The following is a 21946-nucleotide window of genomic DNA, read 5'->3' on the forward strand; positions in this document are numbered from 1 at the left end:
GCAGTGACTCGAACCAGCGGCTCCTCCAGTGGCAGTGATGTGAACCAGCAGCTTCTCCAGTGGCAGTGACTCGAACCAGCAGCTCCTCCAGTGGCAGTGACTCGAACCAGCAGCTTCTCCAGTGGCAGTGACATGAACCAGCAGCTTCTCCAGTGGCAGTGACTCGAACCAGCAGCCCCTCCAGTGGCAGTGACTCAAATCAGCGGCCACTCCAGTGGCAGTGACTCGAACCAACAGCTCCTCCAGTGGCAGTGACGTGAACCAGCTGCTCCTCCAGTGGCAGTGATGTGAACCAGCAGCTCCCCCAGTGGCAGTGACTCGAACCAGCACCCCCTCCAGTGGCAGTGACTCGAATCAGCGACCCCTCCAGTGGCAGTGACTCGAACCAGCAGCTTCTCCAGTGGCAGTGACTCAAACCAGCAGCTCCTCCAGTGGCAGTGACGTGGACCAGCAGCCCCTCCAGTAGCAGTGACGTGAACCAGCAGCTCCTTCAGTGGCAGTGACTCGAACCAGCATCCCCTCCAGTGGCAGTGACGTGAACCAGCAGCTCTTCCAGTGGCAGTGACTTGAACCAGCAGCTCCTCCAGTGGCAGTGACGTGAACCAGCAGCTCTTCCAGTGGCAGTGACGTGAACCAGCAGCTCCTCCAGTGGCAGTGACTCGAATCAGCGACCCCTCCAGTGGCAGTGACTCGAACCAGCGGCTCCTCCAGTGGCAGTGATGTGAACCAGCAGCTCCTCCAGTGGCAGTGACTCGAACCAGCAGCTTCTCCAGTGGCAGTGACTCGAACCAGCAGCTCCTCCAGTGGCAGTGACTCGAATCAGCGGCCTCTCCAGTGGCAGTGACTCGAACCAGCGGCCCCTCCAGTGGCAGTGACTTGAACCAGCAGCTTCTCCAGTGGCAGTGACTCGAACCAGCAGCTCCTCCAGTGGCAGTGACTCGAATCAGCGGCCTCTCCAGTGGCAGTGACTCGAACCAGCAGCTTCTCCAGTGGCAGTGACTCGAACCAGCAGCTCCTCCAGTGGCAGTGACTCGAATCAGCGGCCCCTCCAGTGGCAGTGACTCGAACCAGCAGCTCCTCCAGTGGCAGTTACTCGAACCAGCAGCCCCTCCAGTAGCAGTGACGTGAACCAGCAGCTCCTTCAGTGGCAGTGACTCGAACCAGCATCCCCTCCAGTGGCAGTGACGTGAACCAGCAGCTCTTCCAGTGGCAGTGACTTGAACCAGCAGCTCCTCCAGTGGCAGTGACGTGAACCAGCAGCTCTTCCAGTGGCAGTGACGTGAACCAGCAGCTCCTCCAGTGGCAGTGACTCGAATCAGCGGCCCCTCCAGTGGCAGTGACTCGAACCAGCGGCCCCTCCAGTGGCAGTGACTTGAACCAGCAGCTTCTCCAGTGGCAGTGACTCGAACCAGCAGCTCCTCCAGTGGCAGTGACTCGAATCAGCGGCCTCTCCAGTGGCAGTGACTCGAACCAGCAGCTTCTCCAGTGGCAGTGACTCGAACCAGCAGCTCCTCCAGTGGCAGTGACTCGAATCAGCGGCCCCTCCAGTGGCAGTGACTCGAACCAGCAGCTCCTCCAGTGGCAGTTACTCGAACCAGCAGCCCCTCCAGTAGCAGTGACGTGAACCAGCAGCTCCTTCAGTGGAAGTGACTCGAACCAGCATCCCCTCCAGTGGCAGTGACGTGAACCAGCAGCTCTTCCAGTGGCAGTGACTTGAACCAGCAGCTCCTCCAGTGGCAGTGACGTGAACCAGCAGCTCTTCCAGTGGCAGTGACGTGAACCAGCAGCTCCTCCAGTGGCAGTGACTCGAATCAGCGACCACTCCAGTGGCAGTGACTCGAATCAGCGACCACTCCAGTGGCAGTGACTCGAACCAGCGGCTCCTCCAGTGGCAGTGATGTGAACCAGCAGCTCCTCCAGTGGCAGTGACGTGAAACAGCAGCTACTCCAGTGGCAGTGACTCGAACCAGCAGCTCCTCCAGTGGCAGTGACTCGAACCAGCAGCTTCTCCAGTGGCAGTGACTCGAACCAGCGGCCCCTCCAGTGGGTGACTTGAATCAGCGTCCCCTCCAGTGGCAGTGACTCGAACCAGCAGCTCCTCCAGTGGCAGTGACTTGAATCGGCGGCCCCTCCAGTGGCAGTGATTCGAACCAGCAGCTCCTCCAGTGGCAGTGACTTGAATCAGCGGCCCCTCCAGTGGCAGTGACTCGAACCAGCGGCCCCTCCAGTGGCAGTGACTCGAACCAGCAGCTTCTCCAGTGGCAGTGACATGAACCAGCAGCTTCTCCAGTGGCAGTGACTCGAACCAGCAGCCCCTCCAGTGGCAGTGACTCAAATCAGCGGCCACTCCAGTGGCAGTGACTCGAACCAACAGCTCCTCCAGTGGCAGTGACGTGAACCAGCTGCTCCTCCAGTGGCAGTGATGTGAACCAGCAGCTCCCCCAGTGGCAGTGACTCGAACCAGCACCCCCTCCAGTGGCAGTGACTCGAATCAGCGACCCCTCCAGTGGCAGTGACTCGAACCAGCAGCTTCTCCAGTGGCAGTGACTCAAACCAGCAGCTCCTCCAGTGGCAGTGACTCAAACCAGCACCCCCTCCAGTGGCAGTGACTCGAACCAGCACCCCCTCCAGTGGCAGTGACTCGAACCAGCAGCTTCTCCAGTGGCAGTGACTCGAACCAGCAGCTCCTCCAGTGGCAGTGACTCGAATCAGCGGCCTCTCCAGTGGCAGTGACTCGAACCAGCAGCTTCTCCAGTGGCAGTGACTCGAACCAGCAGCTCCTCCAGTGGCAGTGACTCGAATCAGCGGCCCCTCCAGTGGCAGTGACTCGAACCAGCAGCTCCTCCAGTGGCAGTTACTCGAACCAGCAGCTCCTCCAGTGGCAGTGACTCAAACCAGCGGCCCTCCAGTGGCAGTGACTTGAACCAGCAGCTCCTCCAGTGGCAGTGACGTGGACCAGCAGCCCCTCCAGTAGCAGTGACGTGAACCAGCAGCTCCTTCAGTGGCAGTGACTCGAACCAGCATCCCCTCCAGTGGCAGTGACGTGAACCAGCAGCTCTTCCAGTGGCAGTGACTTGAACCAGCAGCTCCTCCAGTGGCAGTGACGTGAACCAGCAGCTCTTCCAGTGGCAGTGACGTGAACCAGCAGCTCCTCCAGTGGCAGTGACGTGAACCAGCAGCTCTTCCAGTGGCAGTGACTTGAACCAGCAGCTCCTCCAGTGGCAGTGACGTGAACCAGCAGCTCTTCCAGTGGCAGTGACGTGAACCAGCAGCTCCTCCAGTGGCAGTGACTCGAATCAGCGACCACTCCAGTGGCAGTGACTCGAATCAGCGACCACTCCAGTGGCAGTGACTCGAACCAGCGGCTCCTCCAGTGGCAGTGATGTGAACCAGCAGCTCCTCCAGTGGCAGTGACGTGAACCAGCAGCTCCTCCAGTGGCAGTGACTCGAACCAGCAGCTCCTCCAGTGGCAGTGACTTGAATCGGCGGCCCCTCCAGTGGCAGTGATTCGAACCAGCAGCTCCTCCAGTGGCAGTGACTCGAACCAGCGGCTCCTCCAGTGGCAGTGACTTGAATTAGCGGCCCCTCCAGTGGCAGTGACTCGAACCAGCGGCCCCTCCAGTGGCAGTGACTCGAACCAGCAGCTTCTCCAGTGGCAGTGACTCGAACCAGCAGCTTCTCCAGTGGCAGTGATGTGAACCAGCAGCTCCTCCAGTGGCAGTGACTCAAACCAGCACCCCCTCCAGTGGCAGTGACTCGAACCAGCAGCTTCTCCAGTGGCAGTGACGTGAACCAGCAGCTCTTCCAGTGGCAGTGACTCGAACCAGCAGCTTCTCCAGTGGCAGTGACGTGAACCAGCAGCTCTTCCAGTGGCAGTGACTCGAACCAGCAGCTTCTCCAGTGGCAGTGACGTGAACCAGCAGCTCTTCCAGTGGCAGTGACTCGAACCAGCAGCTTCTCCAGTGGCAGTGACGTGAACCAGCAGCTCCTCCAGTGGCAGTGACTCAAACTAGCAGCCCCTCCAGTGGCAGTGACTCGAACCAGCAGCTTCTCCAGTGGCAGTGACGTGAACCAGCAGCTCCTCCAGTGGCAGTGACTCGAACCAGCAGCTCCTCCAGTGGCAGTGACTCGAACCAGCACCCCCTCCAGTGGCAGTGACTCGAACCAGCGGCCCCTCCAGTGGCAGTGACTTGAACCAGCAGCTTCTCCAGTGGCAGTGACTCGAACCAGCAGCTCCTCCAGTGGCAGTGACTCGAACCAGCAGCTCCTCCAGTGGCAGTGACTCGAATCAGCGGCCCCTCCAGTGGCAGTGACTCGAACCAGCAGCTTCTCCAGTTGCAGTGACGTGAACCAGCAGCCCCTCTGATTGGAGTGGCTCGAACCAGCAGCAGTGGCAACAGCGGTATTTCTGAAGCACTGGCTATCACCCCTAAGTGACCAGCTTCATCCTCCGAGGCATTTGGTAGATCACCTACATATGGTAAGATGGCCGAGCACTAGGGTGTTGAATTGTCTGTGCTGTGACCTTATGAAGAATGGCTGGGCTATTGTGGAATCCCTGGGGGAGTCTGGTCCACATATACTGCTGCCCACCCAGAGGAAAGGCAAATCGGTCTTGTGACTCAGGTGCTAATAGGAGCCTTCAAAATCCACTTACAGTGTCCAGAATCAGAAAATGCTGTTCTGGAGACAGGCCACTCAGGATTGTGGCTGGGCTGGCATCAAAGCTATGCCATCTCAGTGTGGTCTTATTGAGGATGGCATGGTCTATTGTTAACCAATATGATCTCTCTGGTTTCTTTACTGGCCATATAGGCTGGTTAGTGGTTAACGAGGTCTCTCTTAGAGTCCCCTGGTGTTTAGCTCCTTCCCTTTACTCTGGACAGATTACAGTGCATCAGATTTTATGAGCCACTACATATGGGGTTTATGCAAAACGTGATTAGAGTGTGATTCACACTTGCTAAAGTGTGAGTTTTAGAAACAAATTTGTTCATCCGGCCTTACAAATCAAGCTAGATGTAAGGAATTTATGTGCTATTATTGACTGAGCTAAATTTCAAATCTCATATTAACTGTATTATTAAGACTGCATTCTTTCATAAAAGGAACATTGCAAGAATTAGATTTCTTATTACATCTCAAAATGCAAGAAAATTGTTACATGCTTCTGTGTTTAGCCAATTAGATGACTGTAATGAACTCTTTTCTGGACTGCCTAAGAAAGATAAATTGGCTGCAGCTTGTTCAAAATGCAGCAGCAAGAATCTTAAACGAGAAAAGAAAAAAGGAAAGTGTATTTCATAGTTTCGGGCATCAGTACACTGGCTGCCTGTGTCCATTAGGATCAATTTAAATTGTCTTTATTTCTTACATCCTTCACATGCATGAGGAGTAAAAATCTTTATGTTACGTCTCCAGCTGAATGTGCCATGTGCAATGTGCAATCATAATCATTTATAATAAATAGAACAGTCAATGTAACATAGAAATACACTCAAATCGGCGTGAGTTAATCAGTCTGCTGGCCTGGTGGAAGAAGCTGTCCCGGAGCCTGTTGGTCCTGGCTTTTATGCTGTGGTACTGCTTCCCGGATGGTAGCAGCTTGAATAGATTGTGGTTGGGGTGACTCAGGTCTCCAATGATTCTACAAGCCCTTTTTACACACCTGTCCTTATAAATGTCCTGAATCATAAGCAGTTCACAACTACAGATGCGCTGGGCTGTCTGCACCACTCTCTGCAGAGTCCTGCGATTAAGGATGTATGATTCCCATACCAGGCAGTGATGCAGCCAGTCAGGATGCTCTCAATTGTGCCCCTGTAGAAAGGATTTGGGGCCCCATACCAAACTTCCTCAACCATCTGAGGTGAAAGAGGCTCTGTTATGCCTTTTTCAACACAGCTGGTGTGTACAGACCACGTCAGGTCCTCTGTGATGTGGATGCCGAGGAACTTAAAGCTGTTTACCCTTTACTGTTTACTGTCTACTGTTTACCCAGATCTATTGATGTCAATAGGGGTTAGCCCGTCTCTATTCCTCCTGTAATCCACAACCAGCTTCTTTGGTTTTGTGACTTTGAGGGAGAGGTTGTTTTCTTGACACTACTGTGTCAGAGAGATGACTTCTTCCCTATAGGCCACCTCATTATTGTTTGAGTTAAGGCAAATCAATGTTGTGTCATCGGCAAATTTAATTAGGAGCTGTGAGTGGCAATACAGTCATGGGTATACAGGGAATAAAGGAGGGGACTCAGTACGCAACCCTGAGGGGCTGGGGCTCCTGTATTGAGAGTCAGAGGGTTGGAGGTGAGGGAGTCCAGTCTTACCTCCTACTGGCGATCTGACAGGAAGTCCAGGATCCAGCTGCACAAGGCAGGGTCAAGGCCGAGGTCTCTGAGCTACTTGTCGAGCCTGGATGGAACTATGGTGCTGAATGCTGAACTGTAGTCCAAGAACAGCATTCTCACATATACATCCTTCTACTCCAGATGTGTAAGGATGGTGTGTGGAGCAGTGGCTATTGTGTCATCTGTCAATCGGTTGTGTCGGTAGGTGAATTGTAGGGGGTCCAGTTTGGGTGGTGGCAAGCTGCAGATGTAATTCTTGAACAGCCTCTCAAAGTATTTGCTTATTATTGAGGTGAGTGTGACAGGATGCCAGTCGTTCAGACATGTTACCATGGTCTTTTTTGGTACAGGGACAATGGTGGATAATTTGAAGCAGGAGGGCACTCTACACTGGTTGAGGGAGAGATTAAAAATATCAGTAAACACACCTGCCAGTTGTGCTGCGCACATCCTAAGTACTCACCCTGGGACGCTGTCTGGTCCTGCAGCCTTGCAGCTGTCCACTTGTTGGAAACATCTGCGTACCTCAGCCTGAGAGATGCCCAGGCTGCAGGAGTAGTGGTAGCCTTCCTCGGAGGCTCAGAGTTAGCGACATCAAACTGAGCGTAAAAGCCATTGAGCTCATCTGGGAGAGAGGCCGCTATGTCAGCGGCGGCACAACATTTGGCTTCGAAGTCTGCGATGGTAACAAGTCACGTGTGCAGGTTGTTGTGAATTTTGACTCAATCTTCTCCTTTTATTGTTGTTTCGCAGCCTTGATAGCTTTGCACAGATCGTAGCTGCTTTTCCTGAGCTCTAGTTGATCTGCAGCGATGCAAGCCCGATGTCGCTCTGTTTCAGGGTTTCTGGTTTGAGAAGACCCTGACTGACTTCTGGGGGACAACATCGTCGATGCCCTTCTGGATGAAGCACTGGCTCCAACCGTGAGCTTGGAGACATCCTCATCATGAAGACATCATTGAAGCAGCTCTGCAGCATGGAGGCCAATTGGCCAGACCAACAGTGGCCAATTTTAACTACAGCTGCCTTTTGTTTCAGCTTCTGCCTGTACATCAGCAAAAGTAATCTGATTTTCCAAAAGCTGTGCAAAGGAGAGCTTTGTAAGCTTTGCGGAAGGGAGTGCAGCAGTGGTCAAGTGTGTAATCTCCACGAGTGCTCACCTGGATGTGCTGACAAAACTTTGGAGTGACTTTTGTCAGTGACGCTTGATTAAAATCACCGGTGACAATGAAGGCATCCTCTGAGTGTGCAGTCTCCAGCGTGTTAATGACCTTGTACATTTCCTTGAGAGCCAGGTTGGTATCAGACTAAATATCAGATTAAAATACTCTTAATTGTATATAAGGTTCTGAGTAACCTAGTTCCTCCGTAGATTTTGGAGTGTCTATCCCTTGACATCCCTAACTGTAATATTAGATCTGCAAATACTGCCATGTTTAATGTTTCTCGAACCAAGCACATAAAAACTAGTGATGCAGCCTTTTGTTCTTATGCACCTAAAGCCTGGAATACTCTGCTGACTGAGATATGCCAGGCTAGTACCATGGAACATTTCAAAGCACTTCTGAAAAGCTTGCTCTTTTAATTATAGAATTACTGAGTGCCTGTTGATGTTGAATTATTTAAACAAACAAGAATGCTTAATCAAACACACACACATGTAAGATTACTCAAATATTTCTGAACTACTAAATACCCAGCATTCCCCCTACACCCAAACTATAAGTAGCTTCTCCAGTTATTGGAAAGGGCAGCTCAGTTACTGATGCCCGTGTCCACTAACTTTGCAATACCGGTGATGCACCATCAATAACTCTTGGAGACGTGAGTTGAGATAGGCTTTTATTAGCTGGAAGAAAGCACGGTCAGCAGCAAGAGAACATCACACAACATCCTGGAGACTGAGGGAGGAGCAGTGCCTCCAATTGCCTTTATACAGGGGTCTGTGGGAGGAGCCACAGGAGCAGTCAGCAGAGAGGCGTGTCCAGACAGGTATATGTAGTTCACCACAACCGGGCCATGAACAATGCTGTTGTGTACATCTGTGGATCACCAGTGCTGATGATGGTACAGATGGCTATTTGTCTGACCTCAAGGCTGTTTATACTGGTTCTATAATCTGGTCAGCAGTCAGATTGGACAGAGAGGGTGGTTGGGGACTTAGGTTCTGTTGTAGGCTCCATCTGTCTTAATGGCGGACTCTCATGTCCCCTTCTCCTGTTAGGACACAATCTCCAAATGAGGCATATAACCAATATGTGCATACCTTTGGAGAGCATCTGGTGGATTTCAATCATTTCCTCTAACTTATACCAAAATTCTGCATTGTCACACGCAACCCTAAACAAGGGTAGATTGGATAGAAGGTTCTGCTTTTCCCCTGGGGTGAAGGATTTGTGGATGGTGGGGATGAGTGTGTGAGGCTGGCTGGGGTCATCAGGATTTTGATCCTGCATTGCTTGGTGCCATTCTGGCAGGCAGTACTGGGTATAACCTCTCCTGTTTGTAGGTACTTGTCAGCTCCCTGGCCCAATTTACCTCATCAACTTCCTCAGCAGATATTCCCAACTCTGTTGCCCAGAGAGCACCCACCTACAGATCTCTGACTAATTCAGTATTGTATTGTCCTAATTGTTCTGTCTGTGTTTCACCCATGTCTCTGTCTCTCTCCCTCTCCCTCCACCCACTCTCCCTCTCTCCCTCCCCCCACTTTCTCTCCCTCCCTCCCTCTCTCTCTCCCCCCACTCTCTCTCTCTCTCCCTCCCCCCACTTTCTCTCTCTCCCTCCCTCTCTCTCCCCTCTTTCTCTCTCCCTTTCTCTCTCCCCCACTCTCTCTCCCTCCCTCTCCCCCTCTTTCTCTCTCCCTCCCCCCACTTTCTCTCCCTCCCCCACTCTCTCTCTTTGTCCCTCCCTCTCTCTCTCTCCCTTTCTCTCTCTCTCTCTCCCCATAAGTGTTCTAACTGTTCCTTCAATCTGACCTGCTCTCACTTATACACCACCTCGCCATTCCCTACAATCATCCCCATTCTTCTGTAACTCTATTATTTAGAACATAGAACATAGAAAACTTACAGCACAACACAGGCCCTTCGGCCCACAAAGTTGTGCCGAACATGACCCTACCTTAGAAATGACTAAGCTTACCCATTTCCCTCTATTTTTCTAAGCTCCGTGTACCTATCCAAAAGTCTCTTAAAAGACATCGTATCCACCTCCACCACCGTTGCCAGCAGCCCATTCCACGCACTTATCACTCTCTGTGTAAAGAACTTATCCCTGACATCTCCACTGTACCTACTCCCCAGCACCTTAAACCTGTCTCCTCTTGTGGCAACCATTTCAGCCCTGGAGAAAAGCTGATTATCCACATGATCAATGCCTCTCATCATCTTATACACTTCTATCAGGTCACCTCTCATCCTCCGTCGCCCCAAGGAGAAAAGGCCAAGTTCACTCAACCTATTCTCATAAGGCATGCTCCCCAATCCAGGCAACATCCTTGTAAATCTCCTCTGCACCTTTTATATAGTTTCCACATCCTTCCTGTAGTGAGGCGACCAGAACTGAGCACAGTATTCCAAGTGGGGTCTGACCAGCGTCCTAAATAGCTGCAACATTACCTCTTGGCTCCTAAATTCAATTCCACTATTAATGGCCAATTCACTGTCTTAACCACAGAGTCAACCTGCACAGCTGCTTTCAGTGCCCTATGGACTTAGACCCAAAGATCCCTCTAATCCTCCACACTGCCAAGAGTCTTAACATTAATACTATATTCTGCCATCATACTTGACCTACCAAAGTGAATCACTTGAGTTACCTGGGTTGAACATCTGCTATTTCTCAGCCCAGTTTTGCATCCTATCAATGTCCCACTGTAACATCTGACAGCTCTCCACACTATCCACAACATCTCCAACCCTTGTATCATCAGCAAACTTACTAACCCATCCCTCAACTTCCTCATTCAGGTCATTTATAAAAATCATGAAGAATAAGGGTCCCAGAACAGATCCCTGAAAAACACCACTGGTCACTAACCTCCATGCAGAATATGACCCGTCTACAACCTCTCTTTGCCTTCTGTGGGCAAGCCCATTCTGGATCCACAAAGCAATGTCCCCTTGGATCCCATGCCTCCTTACTTCTCAATAGGCCTTGCATGGGGTACCTTATCAAATGCCTTACTGAAATCTACATACACTACATCTACAGCTCTTCCTTCATCAATGTGTTTAGTCACATCCTCAAAAAATTCAATTAGGCTTGTAAGGCACGACCTGCCTTTGACAAAGCCATGCTGACTATTCCTAATCATATTATACCTCTCCAAATGTTCATAAATACTGCCTCTCAGGATCTTCTCCATCAACTTACCAACCATTAAAATAAGACTCACTTGTCTATAATTTCCTGGGCTATCTCTACTCCCTTTCTTGAATAAAGGAACAACATTTGGAACCCACCAATCCTCCAGAACCTCTCCCATCCCCATTGATGATTCAAAGATCATTACCAGAGACTCAGCAATCTCCTCCCTCACCTCCCACAGTAGCCTGGGGTACATCTCATCTGGTCCCGGTGACTTATCCAAATTGATGCTTTCCAAAAGCTCCAGCACATCCTCTTTCTTAACATCTACATGCTCAAGCTTTTCAATCCACTGCAAGTCATCACTACAATCACCAAGATCCTTTTCCATAGTAAATACTGAAGTAACATATTCATTAAGTACCTCTGCTATTTCCTCTGACTCCATACACACTTTCCCACTGTCACACTTGATAGGTCCTATTCTTTCACATCTTATCCTCTTGCTCTTTTCATACTTGTAGAATGCCCTGGGGTTTTCCTTAATCTTACCCACAAAGGCCTGATTTCCTATTTAAGCTCCTTCCTGTTAGCCTTATAACCTTTTTGATCTCTAACATTACCTACCTCTCTGAACCTTTTATAAGTTTTCCTTTTCTTCTTGACTAGGTTTATAACAGCCTTTTTATACCACGGTACCTGTACCCTACCATAACTTCCCTGTCGCATTGGAACACACCTTTGCAGAACACCACACAAATATCTCCTGAATATTTGCCGCATTTCTTCCGTACTTTTCCCTGAGAACATCTGTTCCCAATTTAAGCTTCCAATTTCCTGCCTGAGAGCTTCATAATTCCCCTTACTCCAATTAAACATTTTTCTAACATGTCTGTTACTATCTCTCTCCAATGATATTGTTAAGGAGATAGAATTATGATCACTATCTCCAAATGCTCACCCACTGAATACAGTCTCTCCTCTTGTAGGCTTTTCTACATATTGTGCAAAGAAACCTTCCTGAATGCACCTAACAAACTCCACCCCATCTAAACCCTTCGTTCTACAGAGAAGTCAATTGATATTTGGGAAATTAGAATCTCCCATCATGACAACTCTGTTATTATACACCTTTCCAGAATCTGTTTCCCTATCTGCTCCTCGATATCCCTGTTACTATTGGGCAGCCTATAAAAAACACCCAGTAAAGTTATTGACCTCTTCCTATTCCTAACTTCCGCCCACAGAGACTCTGAAGACAATCCCTCTATAACGTCCACCTTTTCTGCAGCCATGACACTATCTCTGATCAACTGTGCCACACCCCCACCTCTTTTGACTCCTTCCCTGTCCTTTCTGAAACATCTAAAACCCGGCACTTGAAGTAACCATTCCTGTCCCTGAGTCATCCAAGTCTCTGTAAAGGCCACCACATCATAGCTCCGAGTCCTGATCCACGCTCTAAGCTCATCCACTTTGTTCACAACACTCCTTGCGTTAAAATAGATACATCTCAATCCTTTGGTCTGAGCCTGTCCCTTCTCTATCACCTGCCTATCCTCCCACTCTCACTGTCTACAAACTTTCTCTATTTGTGAGCTAACCTCCTCTTCCCTAATCCTTCAGTTCAGTTCCCACCCCCAACAATTCTAGTTTAAACTCTCCCCAGTAGCCTTAGCAAACCTCCCCACCAGGATATTGGTCCCCTTGGGATTCAAGTGCAACCCGTCCTTTTGGTACAGGTCATACCTACCCCAAATGAGGTCCCAGTGATCCAGAAATCTGAATCCCTGCTCCAATCCCTCAGCCACTCATTTATCCTCCACCTCATTCTATTCCTATATTCATCGTCGCATGGCACAGGCATTAATCCCAAGATTACTACCTTTGCGGTCCTGCTTCTCAACTTCCTTCCTAACTCCCTGTAGTCGTTTTTCAGGACCTCTTCCCTTTTCCTTCCTATGTCATTGGTACCAATATGTACCATGACCTCTGGCTGTTCTCCCTCCTACCGCAAGTTATTTTGGACACGATCTGAAACATCTCAGACCCTGGCACCTGGGAGGCAAACTACCATCTGAGTTTCTTTCCTGCGTCCACAGAATCGCCTGTCTGACCCCCTAACTATATAGTCCCCTATCACTACTGCCTTCTTCTTCCCTTCCTTACCCTTCTGAGCCACAGGGCTGGACTCTGTGCCAGAGACATTGCCACGTTGCTTCCCCCAGGTATGCTGCCCCGTCCCCCAACAGTACTCAATCAGGAGTACTTATTGTCAAGGGGTACAGCCACAGAGGTACTCTCCAGTACCTGACTCTTCCCCTACCCCCTCCTAACCATGACCCACCTGTCTGTCTCCTGTGGCCCCGGTGTGACCACTTGCCTATAACTCCTTTCTATCACCTCCTCGCTCTCCCTGACCAGACAAAGGTCATCGAGCTGCAGCTCCAGTTCCCTAACGCGGTCTCTTAGGAGCTGCAGCTCGACACACTGGGTGTAGATATGGCCATCCGGGAGACTCCAGGACCTCCCACTCTACTGGCTGACGTCATGTGCCTGCGCAGTCTTGCCTCTCTTTTACCCTGAGAAGTCAAACGCCTTCTCTCCGGAAATCCTTAGCTGTTCCGCTCGCTGCCTTCTTGCTCTGAATCCACAATGTGATTCCAGGCACTTTGTTCTCTCTTGCAAATATCCATGACCCACTTTTTTTCTCCCTTGCTCTTTGATTGGCCTTTCCACCACAGCTAATGTTCCCCCAGGCTCTAGGCCTTAACCCACCCAGCTCTGTCCATTCTTCAACCTTCTCAAGTTTATGGATTATATACTCTGTGAGCTTTACCCCTCTTCATAACAGAGCTCATGATGTTGCCATTTCCCTTTTATGTAGAAGGTTAAATATTTTGGTACTATCACCTTTCTTAGGCTTTGTTTCTCAGGTTTTCTCACATACAATCAGACATACACAAAGAATTCTCCAAACAAGTATGCACACACCCTCTGGAGTCCCATGCGATATCTGCCATACTATCAATGTGTTCACAGTAGCCACGTTACACTTAATCCCACCAAACAAATATACACACTCTCCTTCTGGTGACCCAAGCAGTCAGTAACCAATTTTCACAACTGGTAACCCTGTCTCAACAAATTACATGGCACTGTATCTTCAGAAACAGCTCTATTCCCATCTTTAATATCTTTATTTTTCCATTTCAGGGTTCTTTTGAAGACCCTAACCTGGAGTTACATGCTGACTTTGGTTCTTTGCGGGAATGGGACCCGCACCTGGGGGTTTCATGACGAGCCGTTATCCTTCATGCCAAAAGTGCGTCCTAAGAGTTGGGCTCGCCTTTGGAGGCCTAGGAACTCCAGGCTCTGGAGACGGGCGGATCGAAGGTCGGTGTGCCGACAGACCATCAGAAGAACTCTGGCTGTGTGCCCAGAGACCTGAGATCTTTGGGCACAGAGCTCAGAAAAAAATGACACAAAATGACAGGCTTTTAACATCATAAACCAGTGACCTGTTTGTTATGTCTCCCCTCTCGCTGTGACATAGAGACATCTATTTCTCTCTTATTAGAGAGAGAGAGAGAGAGAGAGAGAGAGAGCTGTTGTATGTTGAATACTGGGTGAAACGCAAAGTCTTTGGAGTGAGCACTGAGAGCCTGTGTCTTTGTCGTTGCCTTGCTCACACTCGAGTGCTTGGTGGCAGGGGCCAATACTTTTTTTTTGTTGGGAAGTGGGGTTCACTACTTGCTGCCACACGCACAGGAGGGAGGGAAGCTGGGGGGGTTACTTTGGGGTTCTCACATTTAACTGTCATTCATTCTTTGGGCACTCCTCTGTTTTTGTAGATGGTTTGGAAGAAAAAGCATTTCAGGATGTCTATTGTATACATCTCTCTGACATTAAACATACCTTTGAAACCTTTGGTAGCCGGTCTCTTACATATAGACAGACAGACACCATATCTACCAATTCAGCTGACTGACATATCTGTTGGAATGGATGACTGGAGGAGGACCCAAGTGCAGGACACCAACATGTGGATAGCATTAACAGATGCATGTTTATTAATAGTTGCGAGGATGGCTGGGGAATGAGGATTAGATACTTAAGTGGACAACATCATGGAGGAGCCTGGACCTGAAGCTTGGTCATGGAGCCTGGACTTGGACAAGAAGACGGAATCTAAACTGGGACTTGGGCTTGGACACACAGCCGGAACTCGGATTTGGACACAGAGCTGGGACTCGGATTTGGACACTGAGCCGGGACTCGGATTTGGACACTGAGCCGGGACTCGGATTTGGACACTGAGCCGGGACTCGGATTTGGACACAGAGCCGGGACTCGGATTTGGACACTGAGCCGGGACTCGGATTTGGACACTGAGCCGGGACTCGGATTTGGACACTGAGCCGGGACTCGGATTTGGACACAGAGCCGGGACTCGGATTTGGACACTGAGCCGGGACTCGGATTTGGACACAGAGCCGGGACTCGGATTTGGACACTGAGCCGGGACTCGGATTTGGACACTGAGCCGGGACTCGGATTTGGACACAGAGCCGGGACTCGGATTTGGACACTGAGCCGGGACTCGGATTTGGACACAGAGCCGGGACTCGGATTTGGACACAGAGCCGGGACTCGGATTTGGACACAGAGCTGGGACTCGGATTTGGACACTGAGCTGGGACTCGGATTTGGACACTGAGCAAGGACTCGGGCTTGGACTCGGACACGGAGCTTGGACCTGGACTTGGAGGAGCGGCAAATGGCTGGCAATCCTCAGCTGGACACGAGTTGACAAAACCAACCAATGGCAGACAACTCGTATCTTGACTTGGAGTAGCGGGCAAATGGCTGGCAATACTCAGCTGGACACAAAAATGACAGAACTCCCGAAGCAACTTAGAGTCCACTATTCTCGGCAGCCCAGAACATGTTTTGCCTCTCTGGCTGAAGTGACGGTCCAGTCCAGAGTAGATGTAAGCCAGAGTTTTTATGCTGCTGGTTCAGATGAGAATTAGGTGCCCTAATGAAGGAGTCCAGGAGGACACGGGGAAAAGGAAATCAACTGAAATGAGGAGTCAATGGACCAGACCATGACAATATCCTTTGATACTCCATAGTTCTGTAGCTGTTGACCTAAACAGATCTGAGTGTGGGTGGTACTCTTAACATACCCTCCTCTTGGCCCCTGGACATAAACCTGTCCTAGGAAGCCCAAACTTTAAGGAGAATCTGATTAAGCAGGACAGCAAAACTGCCCTTTACTTCCGACCATTTCCCCAATTATTAACCTATGTGTACCTACATCTACACTATCTGACATCCCTAATTAGCTATTTACAAGAATGTGCAGAAATGGCAATAAAGCATTCTAGAAATTTCATCACACCCTCTTTACCCCTTCAATCTCTAAGAGCTAAAACTATGTGGAAACTGTCAGTACTTACTCTGTGGCAGGGCCACAGCAAGATAACTTTTAGTTTCACAGGTAACAGCTCACACTCCATGCCATAACAGAAGATTATCACAATGATCTTGACAACCAGTCTTTTTGATTGACCCACAGGAGGATTTGGGGTGGTCTGCATTTGAATAGCAGCAAGGACCTCCCCTGATGACACCCCTTTCCCAGTCTATCCTTTCGATCACTGGCTCATCTACTGAACGGGCCCAGCTTACTCGTGGTCACTTCCCATTCAGCTGGAGTGGCTGCCTTCCAATACTGCGTGTGATGTCTTCTCTCTTTCTCGGTTATGGAACTTGACGTCTCTGCCTCAACTCGGATTCCCTTCCCACCTATTTTCCCCTTTCTATTCTGATCTATACAACTAATCATCTACCTCCAAGAACCAGCCCTTATTACAAAGTATAGTTACCATAATACTTTAAACTTTATTCGCTATTTGCTAACCCACTCTCTCTCTCTGTGCGTTCTGCTCTGGAGTTTCCATTCTCTTTCATCGGTGGGTTCATCAGCATGGTCAGATGTGATGCAACCGACTGGTGTTCATCACTTTAATTCTTTGTAATGACGCTGCTTAAGGGGGGACTTGGCTGTGGGGGTGACAAGAAGGTGAGTCATACGGTTTAACGTGAGTCCAGTGGCTGCCTCGTTGGGTCTGTACCTGAACATTAAAGTGTCATCTGTCAGAAGCATCTCCTGTGGTCTACCCACCTGGCTTTTCAGGCAGCTCCCATATCATGACTATGACTATCCTGGCTATGGGAGGATTATCTTCTCCCCCGCTGGTTTAACCATTCATTCCAACAGTAATGTGCAGGAGAGCATTTCTGAACACACAAAACTGTGGACGTTGAAGTAGATGGGCTACAGCAGCAGAAGACCACAACGTACACTCAATGGCTGTTTCATTAGTGCAGCAAATACCTAATCTAGTGACTACTGAATGTATAACAATCATAAACCAATTTATCCATCTACCAACTCTCATTCAGTGTCAGTTTCCCATTCTCCTCAATTCCCTGATGTCTTAAAAATATATTTAACTTCACTTTGAATGCTTTGACCCTCGTAATGCTCTGGGGTAGTGAATTCCAGAGATAGACCATTTGCTGCAAGAAGAAATTCCTTTAAAATTCAGATTTAAATGACTGTCCTTTAGTCCATGTCCCTCATTCGAGATTCTTCCATCAAACCAAGAAAACACATCTTGACATAATTCCTGACAAACTCCCTCAGGGTCCGACATGCTTCATTAAGATCACAAAATACATATTTGCCATATTTTATTATTCTTTAGAAGCCACTGTATGGTTTTTAATATTGACATAGAAGTTCTAATCTATTTTGTGATTGAATTGGGAGTTCTGTTAAACCCTGGTACAATGTAATTTCCATATTCTTTAATAATAAGAAGTATTCTAGCCTTGACTCTGGGATTTTACAAAAACTGGTTTACTTTTGGGGAGGTTCAGGTGTTGATATGTGTGCAGGATCTGGACCTGTCTGCTGGACCCATCCTACACACAATCAATTGTAACTTATCTATGGATTCCCACTCTCTTTACCCTGCCATGGCTGGGTTTTCTACAGCATGTTTCCTTAACTTACTTCCTAAACTTCTCCTGGAATCAAGTGCATGAGGGATCCCATGATGGATCCTCAGTGTGTGCGAGGATGAATCATGAGATCTCTTGCAAGGATGTGGGATTGGCAGAAGAGGGCAAGTCGGTAGCTTGGCAGAGGGTTCACTGGGTAGCGTTCATTGAGCCATTTCTCATGGGTAGCAGGCTGGTGAGCCTGAACAGATTGAGCAAATGCACTTGGAGGGGTCGTGGACAGTTATAACAAGCAATTTGCTGGACATGTTCAATGGGTTGAGCAATATCATCAGCGAAAAGGAAGGATTTGTTGATGTTTCCAGTCAAAGTCCTGTGTCAGGACTGTGCAGATATAATTTGGGTATGGTCATGGTCGTGAGCTGGTGTTCTCATTGACAATGGACACACCATGAGTGGAGTTTCTGTTAGAGTTGGTGTTAAGGACTTGGAGGATCACCAGAGCAAATCTGATTAATAGAATGAAGTCAGCTTTCATCATGCAAAGGATTGTAGATCAGACCAGGGTTATGGCATGGGTATCTCTCTCTCTCTCACACACACACACACACACACACACACACACACACACACACACACACACACACACACACACACACACACACAAACACACACAAACACACACACACACACACACACACACACACACACACACACACACACACACACACACACACACACTATTCCAAATACCAAATAATATAAAAGTCTGCAACTCAAAAATTTGCACTTCTCTATTATCTGGCGTGTCACCAAAAACTTAGTAAGAGCTAGATCAGACAAAAGGCAACTGAGTCAGTAGTGCAGATGGTCAAAAAATTGGTGAAGGTGGAAGGATTTTAATGATTGCAAGGGAGGTTTATGAAGGAATTTATTGACCAATGCAGCAGAAAACCCAGAAATAGCAGAGTAAAGAGAGAGGGAAGCTTCAAGACCAACTGTGTTCACATTACATGGAGAGTGGTGCAGAAGTCATCAATGACCTTTTCCTGCTCCCATGCTCTTGTTCTGAAAGCAGATAAAGATCTCTGGAAGAAAGCACAGTGATGAGTGGGATTGGGTGAGGAGGGGGTAAAAGGCAGAGTTGGGCGAGGAGGGGTAAAAGCCAGGGTTGGGCGAGGAGGGGGTAAAAGGCAGGGTTGGGCTATGAAGGGGTTTGAACAAATGAATGTGAAGTCTCCGAGGAATGCCTGCCCTGGGAAGGTTAAATCTTCTCTTCGATGGGAGTTCAGTGAGTCCCTCTCTCACTGCTTCCCCTCTGTCATCTCTCCTGACCGCCAACTCATCAACCATGTACTCACCCAGACTCTTCAGCCTTTTAACTTTCCTACCCGCCTAGTTTCACCTATCACTTTCTAGCTATCCACCTTCCACTGCCCCCTCCCTCCCCAGCTTTATATTCTGTCATCTTCTGGTTTCCTTTCCAGTCTTGGAGAAGGGTCTCGGCCTGAAGCGTCAACTGTTTATTCATTTCCATGGATGCTGCCTGACCTGCTGAGTTCCTCCAGCCATTTGTGTGTGTTGATTAACATTTAGATGTTGCTGGAAGCCATGGGTTCAAGGTGATAGGCAAACAAGGCTTGGTGCATTAGGATACGTGCTGCCCAGGATACCACAAGACTCTTACAGGCGTGCCAACATTTATTATAGGGGTGGGCAAACTTTTTGACGTGAGGGCCACAAAGTGTTCTAAAATTTGACAGGGGGGCTGGACCAGGAGCAGATGGACGGAGTGTTTTGGTAATACACCTCATAAGAGAAAATAAAATATCATGGGATATGTAGAAAACATGTGCTTTAATTTCAATTGAAAATGAACAAATGCATTACAACAAAATATCTGCCTTTGAAGTCCCATGGTATTTAGCTATTTATTGAAATGACTTTTAAAACACTGAAAATTAAATGAATAAAATACAGCTTTTTTAAATAGTAACAGTTATTATTTTAAAGCACTGAAAATTCTGTTATCCTTCAAGATATTATCATCATCACTCTCCTCCTGACTGTCTTTATTTCATAAACGGTAGGAGATGCAGGTCTACTTGTCCTGCTCCTTCTTATTCAATTGTCCCCTGTGCCAAAACTTAACAATGACCAGCACAAGGACAGAACAGTGTCAGCACGCCAGTATGCGGAGCGCGTTATTTGATCTGGAGCGCATTTTTTATTTTGAGAACGTACGTGCACCTGCGCACTACTCATGTCCATCACTTAACAGAAATGACATGTAACATGTAAGGCTTATTGAAAAAAATATTTGCAAATGCATTTTTTACATACCACAACGAAGAAACTTATTTTTAATTTCAGTGGGAACAGAGTTGTTGGTCTCCCTTTTTAGCCAGCGCATCAAAGTCTGGATTTAGTTTTGTTGTGGCGATTCTCAGGATGGATCTGAGGTGTTGGTCAGTTAACTTGGATCTGTGGCTGGCTTTGTTGATGTTCATGACGCTGAACGCCTGTTCACACAAATAGGTCGAGCCGAACAACGCCAGCATCTTCTATGCCGTCCTCCGGAGGTTTGGAAACACCTCTTTACCAAGTGAAGCATAAAAGTCATTCAGTTTAAGAGAGTTGAACTTCTCTTTTAAGACGGGGTCAGACTGAAGGTCGATCAGTTCCAGCTGTAGCTCCTCTGGTGCTGTTTCAGGATCTTGTGACAGGGGACAGGCCACCAACTGAAGTGACTTGTCAATTTTTTCAAAATCAGAAAAGCGACGGCAGAATTCTCTGTGCAGCGCATCCAGTGACTCGCTGTATTTTTTCACATTTGCGCCAGCCTCTTCCAGCGTGGCTAGTGTGGCAAAATGAGTGAATAACTTATTTGAAATTTGCCTGGAGAAAAAAGCCAGCTTGGACTTAAAGGCTTTCACGTTTGTGTACATGTCATGCACAAACTGATCCTTCCCCTGTAGCTTCACGTTCAGTTCATTCATGTGTGAAAATATATCCACAGCAAACGCAAAGTCACAAAGCCAGCTCTTGTTGCTCAGCTCAGGAAATTCGCCGGCCTTCCTCAGTAACTCCAAAAATGCACCGATCTCCTCTTTGAGCTCCCATACTCGTTGAAACACTTTGCCCAAACTTAACCAGCGGACACGGGAGTGATAAAGTAGGTCCTGGTGATCCGCATCAGTTTCCTCCAGGAACGTGATGAACTGACGGTGCTGAAGTCCCCTTGCACGTATAAAGTTGACAAGTTTTACGACAGGATTCACAACATGATTCAGCTGTAATACCGATTTACATAGAGATTCCTGGTGGATGATGCAGTGAAGGAAAATAACATCCTGGTCAGGATTTTCATCTTTCACTTTATTCTGTATTCTCCTCAGCAGGCTGACATTTTTCCCCGTCAAATTAGGAGATCCATCTGTGGTGACGCTGATAAATTTACTCCAAGGGAGCTTCATATTTTCGATGACAGCAGACACCCGGTCATACAAATCCTCTCCCCGTGTTTTTCCTTTCAGAGACTCCATTGTCAAAAACTCCTCCGTTATTTCAAAAGTATTGTTAATTCCTCAGATAAAAATGAGGAGCTGAGCAGTGTCTTTTACATCGTTGCTTTCATCCAGTGCTAATGAATATAACGTGAACGACTCTGCCTTTTTATTTAAGTCGCTGGTTATATCTTCATCTATCAGTTCCACACGGTGAGTCACTGTCCTGCGTGATAAACTGATTTTTTCAAATTTGTCTTTGCTCTCCGGACACAATACACCTGCTGTCTCCACCATACATTCTTTTAAAAACTCACCTTCAGACAGAGGCTTGCTGGTCTTTGCTAATTTGAATGACAGCATAAAACTCGCCTTGGTACTTGAGTCATGAATGGCAGTTTGACGGTGAAAAAAATTTTGTTGAGCCTGTAAATCAGCTGCCAACCTCTGAGCATTAGCTTCCCGTTCTTTCGTTGACTGGTTGCTAGCATAGTTGGCATGTTTTGTGGCAAAGTGACGGCTGATATTATATTCTTTAAAAACTGCCACAGTCTCTTGGCATATCAGGCATACAGCAGTTGATCTGTGTTCGGTAAAAAGATATTTAGTTGTCCACTCCTTATTGAACACCCGACATTCTCTATCCACTTTTCTTTTCTTAGCTCCACTCATCTTTACAGAAGGGGTGAGAGGTTGTAGCGGTGTGCTACACGCAGCGCTAAAATTATGACACGGAGTCGGT

At 48.3% G+C, this 21946-nt stretch overlaps 1 protein-coding gene across 2 annotated transcripts in view; it reads right to left on the reverse strand.

Annotated features, from left to right (window-relative positions):
- Positions 1–21513, reverse strand: part of LOC132378881 (general transcription factor II-I repeat domain-containing protein 2A-like) — a 35456-nt gene extending 13943 nt beyond the window's left edge. For both annotated transcript variants that reach the window (XM_059946150.1, XM_059946149.1), the window contains exon 1: positions 20042–21513. In XM_059946150.1, coding sequence (XP_059802133.1) covers positions 20263–21243 — 981 coding nt within the window. In that variant the 5' untranslated portion in view covers positions 21244–21513 and the 3' untranslated portion in view covers positions 20042–20262. The remainder of the gene's footprint in view (positions 1–20041) is intronic.
- Positions 21514–21946: the final 433 nt, after the last annotated feature.

This window comes from Hypanus sabinus, chromosome 21 (assembly GCF_030144855.1).
Source record: "Hypanus sabinus isolate sHypSab1 chromosome 21, sHypSab1.hap1, whole genome shotgun sequence".
NCBI classification, from domain to species: domain Eukaryota; kingdom Metazoa; phylum Chordata; class Chondrichthyes; order Myliobatiformes; family Dasyatidae; genus Hypanus; species Hypanus sabinus.